Source organism: Poeciliopsis prolifica, unplaced genomic scaffold, assembly GCF_027474105.1.
Source record: "Poeciliopsis prolifica strain line A6 unplaced genomic scaffold, Auburn_PproV2 SCAFFOLD016, whole genome shotgun sequence".
In the NCBI taxonomy this organism is placed as follows: domain Eukaryota; kingdom Metazoa; phylum Chordata; class Actinopteri; order Cyprinodontiformes; family Poeciliidae; genus Poeciliopsis; species Poeciliopsis prolifica.
In genome coordinates, this window is record NW_026562391.1 from 589,668 (window position 1) to 597,744 (window position 8,077).

Here is an 8,077-nt window from a genome sequence, read left to right on the forward strand (position 1 = left end):
GCTAACACACACACACACACACACTTGGCTTGGGACTGCTCCTGCCATGGCTGATCTAATGCACCACCTGTTGCTGAGCAGCACATTGGCCATTAAAAACACATTCAGTTCCTCTCAGCCGCACTCTCTTCCGTCTGTCATTGTTCCTCTCACTTTCTCTCTAATTTTAGTTTGATCTGCCGGTCACACTTTCTATCTTTTATCCCCCAGCAGTGCACACACACAGCTCATAATCATTTCTCACCGTCACTTCAACCTTTAGGGTTCCGCTCTTACTGTCTGCCCTTTGAGTTTTCACGATGAACGCTACTTTTATCGTCTTTGGTCTGTAATTTTGTTGGTATGTCCTTCTCGTCAGGTTTACCCTGACCTCGCTATTAGGCTCCGTTGACCCCGCGCTGCCTTCTTGTCTTGATCCATTCTCCCCCGCAACAAATCTTTCCAGCATGTTGTCCTCGCCACCTCACCCCTCCCAGTCACATTTTCTTAAAGTGCTGAGGAGCAGTAATTCAATAGACAGGAAACCTAAGAGAGTCTTGGGACAAGAGACTGGCAGAACTGGGGGTTAGTCCGGGACACAAATAGACATGGACATTTATTATTATATGTGCAGTTCAGACAATAATTTTGATTGATAAACTACACAGTCTGATACTGCCACAACTATCTGTCATGATGGGGGCGGGGCTTTCCAAAAGCACCTTTCTCCACATTTTTATTGAAACAGGATTTATTTCAATCATGGTGGGTTTTTACTTTGTTTCTCTTTTGTAAAAGTCAGATTTGCAAAGTGGATGATTACTAGTTGTGATACAATTGATGACAAGATTAAATTTAACACAGTGGTAATCCATTTTCTGCTCAGGTGACATTTGGGGGCAACTGGTTGTAATACATGTTATTTGGAAATTTTTGTGTACAAAATTCACATAATTATTTTTTGTTTTGTTTTTGTGTTTAAATCTGAATGATGACATACTTCAAAATATACAAAATATATGATGGACACAGTTTATAGGTGCCGTTTTGAATAATTAAAACATTAACTTTATCAAGGTTTAAATTAGTAAGAACAAAATCAAACCTGATTTCTAATGAGTTTGCAAAACCTTTTCTGCTCAAACGAGTCAAGGAAGTGACTTCAACAATAAAGAAGTTAATTTCGGAAGAACCTTTAACATTTTAAACCAGTAGAAAAGCTACAGACAAGCACTCTGAAGTGGAACTGAAGCAATGCTGTCCCAGTTTCTTGCAAATATTGGGACAGACTTGAGAAATGCAAGCTGTTACTCCAACTCAGTGACCAGTTTTGAAATAAAGTCATGCAAACCTGCAAGCTTCTGTAATTTCCTGACATTTCATGACAGTAGACATCTCTGATAACTAGCTTTTTGAAGGATATGATCAGTTTATTTACAGTCGTGACTAAAAAAACACACATTTGGTCCATGCTTTAGTGTCTGCCTAGGCTTCTTGCCGTGTACATTTTTAGTTGTATGTTTAGAGTCCATTTCGGCTTCATCCTTCCTTAATAATAACCGTGTAGAGTCAATGGTGTTTGAGACTGCATACTTGAAGTTTGTTTTAAATCTTCTTCGAACACGGTTAAAACAATGCAGTGATGTGGTAAAGTATTTGTCTTCTTGTTTTTGCTGTCGACTCATGTTTATGTTTGTTTATTGCCGTCTTCTGACAATGTGAAGCAGGTTGAAGAGCTCAAAAAACAAAATGTCATATCCCGATGTAAAGGCGTTCAAGAGCGCAAAAGACACAAAGGCATCTGAAGATTAAAATGTAACTTCTAAGGCATCAAGGCTTCAGTGAACCGTGGTGCGACACATTATCGACAAATGGAGCGAACGTGGAAGCCCAGTGACCCGTCCCAAACGTTCCAGGCCCAAAGTATTCAAAGAGTGCATCATCAAACTCATCCAAAAATGGGATCGAACCTCTGAAGCTTGGAAACTGCAGGAGGAGCTTTGACCTCGAAGGCGGGGCTAGACCCACCCAGGCGTTTCGCACAGCTGAGTGGTTGCCATGGAGATTCAATTTCTCAAACATGCGTGAAACAATCAAGGAAACACTCAAAGTATGTTTCTGATGATGGAATAACCTTGTAACACGATGTAAAGTTGATTTTACTTAATACTGTTCCTTTAAACAACAAACTTATTCACAACACGGTTCATCAGAGCCACACAGGCTGTGCTTTCTTCTTACAGTCACTTGATCTTAAATCACTGCATAAAAGAAAAACAACATATGTATTTTTTGTTATTGTTGTCACTACCAGGGCTGTTAAAATCCTTGTGACCAAGGTAGCATCCCACTTACGAGGAATGCTTAGTCTGTTCAAGGTAGCCTCAAAATGACTCCATCTGAATAAATCCCAGCAGACAAAGAGCAAAAACGACGTCTGTCTCCTTGGTGGACATGAGGTCCAGCTGAAGTAAGATAAAGAGCTATTATTAATAGGCCACCAGTGTTTGCGTCATGTCTTGACAAACCCCTCTTCTGAAAATAGAGAGGTGGGGATGAGCCCGGTGCCCGCGATGAGTGTGTATGAGTTCGGAGGCAGCTATAAAAGTCTTATTGTGTCCTCCGTTCCTCCACTTGTTCACCTCACCCTCCATCTCCAGACCTTCCGTCTTCTCCCGTTTCCCTCTGTCCATCCATCTATCCATCCATCAATCCATCCATCCTTCACCTGTCCTCTTGCTTTCTTTTCCTCTGCAGCTAGCCATCCATTCATTCAGGTAAGACTCGTCATATATGAAACGCAGTAGCACAACTGTTTGAAGGGAAATGGATGAAAGAAAAAAAGTCAGAAATCGGTAGAGTGCAGAGCCGGGATGAAGGCCGGCGTAAACAAGGCATAGACAATGACCAACAAAAGCAATGTGGGATATAATGTGCAGCTGATTCAGATGCTACCCGTCTGTTAGCATTGCTGATTTAACAATTGTAAGACAGCGCAGCTTAATTGGACCTTATAAGTCGTACAAGTGGAGCAACAGATGGAGTCAGGTATCCATGACAGCAGCATCTCACCATTCTTCTGTGGTGAAGGACAAATGAGTCTTTAGTTTTTCAGCTAGTTTAAAATCTTGGTCCAGTCTGAATTTGGAAAATTGTTCCCTCAACAGCTCATATGCACTGTTATGCCGGTTTGATCATTTTTGTGAAAACAAGAACCACCTGTTGCTATGGTGATGCTCCCTGGGCGTATTTCTCCAATAGGTTTTACTTTGGTTCAAAGGTCACCAGTGGAAGGCATTTCCTCACAGAGCCGTCACTCTTGGATCTGGGCTTTCGGTGCAGCCGATCTTTTACGGCGTTTCAACATGGAGGCTTTGCCCTTTTTGAGAAAACTTACATTTCGCTCAGTGTCAGAGCTGCGAAAGTTGGTCCGAGCTGAATCAACCCAGATGAAATGTTCTGGAAGTGTAACGAAAGTTATTTAAATTGACCAGAGCTGTTTTCTTCTGATGGTGAAACTCTGAACAGGCACTATTGGGGGCAGAACTCTTGCATTGTTTATTGCAGGGAAAGTTGCAGAGTCGTCTAAGCTGACGCAATTTTTTGAGGTTCAGTGAGGGGAAAGGATGAAGAATGACTCAAACCGGGGATATTTTATTGTCTCGGTCTGTTAAAATTGAAGCTTTGGCTGTTTGGAGTTTAAAAAGAGAAACCTGAAAACAAAAGAAGAAAGAACAATTTCTTTAGTGGTTCCCAGACTTGGACACTTTTGATGAACTGTGATTTCTATTAAAAGTAATTTAAAACCCATCCTATTAAATATGCTTTGGCAATACCATACTTTTGTTTTAAATGTTTGTCCTTTTTGCATCTCAAAAGGAGCTGGCATATTTCCTCTTTAAGACAAAGGCTGTAGGTTAGCTGTAGTGAGCTGCTTTCTATTTCTTGCCTAATATTGGATTTCAGCTGCTTGAAGGTTCAGGGTCTTCTCTGCTAAATGTTTTAGATGGCTGGCAGAACCAAACACCAGGCAGGCCAATTTGAGCCGTTTAACTATGAAGTAATGATTTTGCTATGCAAGTTTAATGTAGGCTGGAATTCCTTTAAATGCTTTAGGTCAGCTGGTGTTTTTTTAAAATGATTCTGTTGTTTTCCTAAGAGTAATCAGCAGACATTTTGTATCTTATTCAGGACTGTTTTGTATGAGGGCGTTTTGCCCGAATACACTGCCGTGAAGTTTTTTTTTTTTTTTAACAGTCGTAGATAGAAAAGTAAATTTCTGGAAAATAAAACAACACTCTGAAACTTTAAACAAAAATCTGTTTTTCTTCTCTTTGTGTCTTTTTCAGGGTTAATTTGACATCTTTCTTTGTAAATAAAAATGTGACACACAGATGGTTTAGCAACACTAAGTAACACTAAGTGTATAATTTGACCCTTATATTTGATTTCAAAAGTTTGTTCATGTACTCAGTTACACGAGCAAATGTAACTGTGTACATTTGTTCATGTGACAAACGTTCATGTAACATGATCAAATTTACATCTTTAAAGATGAATTTAAGGATGTAAATTGATCTTTAATCGCCGGTAAGTGGAAAAAAGAAATGTTGCAAAAGTGGTCAACGTTTCCCCTTTTCTATTCTGAGTGTCAGACTCTTAATACAACCAGTTTAGTTTGTGGACCTGAAGAGTTGTTCTGTTAGCTTTCTTCCATTGACTCAACACGCTATTGATTGTTAACACTTCAGAATGTAAAAATCAGCAAAATTCCTAAGAAACATGAAAGCGTTTTCTATTTCAGCCTGTCTTTCTTCGGACAATTTCAAATATAAGAATTAAACGTGTTGTTTTTAACTATTTACTCCAGACTTTTCTAACTTTTTTGAGTTGCTGACCACAGAACATGTCCGGTGTGTCCAGTGTGTTTACTTTTACTCACCTTGACAGGACATGAAGATCCAGCGCAACCTGACACTGCTTTGGTAAAAGTTCCCTCCAGGTGAAATTAGCTGAAGCTTTCGGCCTGAACTGCCTGGCCTACAATGGGATTCTGTTTACAAGACACTGGCAAATAATAATGATTACAATATTTGTTTTAAAAGCATTAGATTTCTAGACGTGTCCAAATGCACAAATGGATCCACACTAATTGGCTTTTGGTGCCAAAAGTCAGAAACATGATAGGTGTCGAGAAAGTTGAGAACAAGTTAACAGGAGGGAGAGAAAGAGGAAGGCTGTAAAATCCTGTGCTTATTCTGTCACTCTGTCATTTGGTCAGGAAGGGGAGACAGTTTGTTGGACTCAAGACCGTCCAGCTTGCAGAGGGACTGTTGGCAGGTCCCCAACAGGGACAGTTGTGTGTGTGTGTCAGGCCTAAATATGTTCTCCAAGACTCCATAGTGAGTGAGAAAGCACAGAGACACATGTTTCTGGTCTGTGAGGACATAAAGACTCAGTTGTTTGAGACAGACCAGATAAATTCATCAACATCACCCCCATCAAGAAGCAAGAACTCCCTCTAATGGCTTGTGACACCTATTGACAGTTAAAGGTTACTGCAGCGAAATGGAAAAACTGTTTTTTTTATTTTCAAAAGATGTTGAAAAGACAGCATGACCAACATGTCTCATTTTTGTTGTGAAGAGCAGGAACGTCCCTTTCTTTCTGCGTCACCTAAACTAAAACCATGCAGACTTTAGGAAAAGTTTCAAAAACTCAGCCTAAATTACACCTTAACCGTCTTCTCCTTTTCTCTCTCCAGCAGGCAGAATGGTAATGACAGATCTTTTAAAACCTGAGGAGATCAAGAAAGCTCTTGATGCCTTTTCAGGTTTGTTACCATTTTATTCTCTCAAGATATAAGTGTTGGTCAGAATACTATTTTAACCCTCCCTCAATCTTAGGAAATGGGGTCATTTGAACCCTACAAGCTTTTCATCCGATGGCGCGGTCTGCCGGGGTCGCACTGAGCCTGCATGCGCTTTTACAAGTTTTTTTGTGTGTGGTTTTGGGAACCCCACACCAAAAGGAAAACACCAGCTGACCTTACGGTCAACCCTACATTCCTGCTGTCCGACAGTGACATCTGCTGCGCTTTTACTGAGCGTCGCTCTAAGATCGCAGAGGGTTTAAAAGCCTCTTCGAAAAGATGCAGCCAATCCAGACACTCTAAAAACTCGATGTGTCCTCTCCTTCAACTTTCCTAGCGGAAACCTTTGACCCAAGGAAGTTCTTTGAGATGGTGGGAATGAAGGCCATGTCAGCTGAAAACGTCAAGAAGGTCTTCCAGGTTCTGGATGTGGACGGTAGTGGATTCATAGAGGAAGAGGAGCTCAAGTGAGATCCAAACACAAAAATAAGGCTGTTTTGAAATGAGACGCACATGAGATATTGACATGTGTTATGCACTTTGTGTGTGTGTGATCTTTATTTGGAATAACGTCCGTTTGTCTCAGGTTTGTGCTGAAGGGATTTTCGAAGGAAGGCAGGGACCTGACGGATGCCGAGACGAAAGCATTTATCACAGCCGCAGACAAAGATGGAGATGGAAAAATTGGCATTGATGGTGAGAAGAGAAAGAAAGTCATACATCTTATTCCTAGGAAAGGAACAGAACGATACAACAAAGCGGGGTTCTTCAAAGCACAAGAGATTTTTTTTCTTAGGTTTGAAGTATTTAGATTTTTAATTCAGGTGCAATGAATTATAATGTTTTTAAGCTTTAAAGTAGCTTCTTAAATCATTCTTGATAAAATGTTTAGAAATCCGACTTTATGACGACAAACGGCTGCAAAGGAAGTTACAAAATGTTTCTTTATGTTAGCAAATAATGAAATATTGATCCTTTTATAATCTGAGCACTTTTCCACAATATAAAATGAACTTTTTAATCACAACATAGTGTAAGTCACTTTGAAAAAAAGGAGGATTTTCAAGCATAACGTAATGTGCATAATGAAAGAGAGTAATATGAGTAGATAACAATTCCTTCTTTACTTTGGTAAAAAATACAGGAACCCGTGTCAAGCTGTGATCACATGGTTTCTTATTTTGGCATGTATGTTGGTCCAACTAAAACTGTGTTTTAGGTTCATGACAAAGTACATTTTGTAAAACCTGAAATTCTATCAACATGCATAAAGCTTAATGATTACTCCGCCATGTTGGGTTGAATGCTCACTACTCAGTGTTCAGCTCATCAGGGCCTCCATTCTTAGAGGAAGCAAACAGAAAACATTCCCAACTCCACTGCCATGTCAGCCACTCCACACATTCAGCTTGCTCAGGCAAGTCGTCAGCGCAGACAGAGCATCTGCATAGTCCAGCAGGAGATGAGATTATATTCCTCAGCTCATTAGTAAGACATTTAGGATGAGAATTTAGTCGCAGTGATGGCTAAATCTGCATAGCAACGTACATGCTAAACGTTTTGGATGTTTTGACACCTCTGCAGAAGCCTGGCTCAGCCCAGTGATCCAGTTACACAGGCTACTGTGTGAAACAAAACGTTTATGCTGGAGTCTTATTTATGTAAAGACTCTCAAGTTTGCACATTCGTCAAGTGCAGAGCAAACACAAAACTGCATGGCAGGAGTGCGACTGTCAAAGCAATTCACTGTTAATCGACTAGTTTCAAAATTGCTTATGTCAAGAACTTTTCACCGAATTCCTTTTCTCCCACTACAAAGTATTGTTAGATATACAAACATTTTGAATCAGTTTGCTTTGGTTTTCCCTTATTTGGCACTTTGAGTTTCACTTCAGTTTAGAAAGTGCTGTGAAGTGTTTGACTTGATTATATTCTCAACTGAACTAACTGAACTAAAACTGCAAAGCTGTACGGTGGGTTTTAAATATTGTTAAACATTTAAGTACAAGCATGGGCTGGTATGGTGTTCTTACAGTGTCACTGAGTGAAATGCCACAGTTCCACTTAACGGAGATATTAACGCAGGTATGCAAGACGAATTGCAAAACTTGATCCAACTGCTTTTATTCAACACAAAAAATCAACAAATATCCAGGCTACTGTTTAATTATAACATGCTTAGAAAACAGCAACGACATAATAAAAACAGTTGCTAAGTGTTGTCTA

The 8,077-nt window shown here is 39.9% G+C and overlaps 2 protein-coding genes across 7 annotated transcripts in view; one reads left to right on the plus strand and one right to left on the minus strand.

Annotated features, from left to right (window-relative positions):
- Positions 1-463, minus strand: part of ncf4 (neutrophil cytosolic factor 4) — a 34,943-nt gene extending 34,480 nt beyond the window's left edge. For 2 of the 4 annotated variants that reach the window (XM_055040877.1, XM_055040874.1), the window contains exon 1: positions 245-463. In XM_055040877.1, the coding sequence (XP_054896852.1) occupies positions 245-448 (204 nt within the window). In that variant the 5' untranslated portion in view covers positions 449-463. The remainder of the gene's footprint in view (positions 1-244) is intronic. The other 2 variants (XM_055040876.1, XM_055040875.1) reach the window with 2 other exon arrangements.
- The window catches only part of pvalb7 (parvalbumin 7), a 37,829-nt gene that overhangs the window by 28,820 nt on the left and 932 nt on the right, over positions 1-8,077 (plus strand). The window contains exons 1-4 of one of the 3 annotated variants that reach the window (XM_055040886.1): positions 2,584-2,756; positions 5,747-5,812; positions 6,189-6,318; positions 6,438-6,547. In XM_055040886.1, coding sequence (XP_054896861.1) covers positions 5,752-5,812; positions 6,189-6,318; positions 6,438-6,547 — 301 coding nt within the window. In that variant the 5' untranslated portion in view covers positions 2,584-2,756; positions 5,747-5,751. Of the gene's footprint in view, positions 1-2,583; positions 2,757-5,743; positions 5,813-6,188; positions 6,319-6,437; positions 6,548-8,077 lie in introns of those variants that run through there. The other 2 variants (XM_055040885.1, XM_055040884.1) reach the window with 2 other exon arrangements.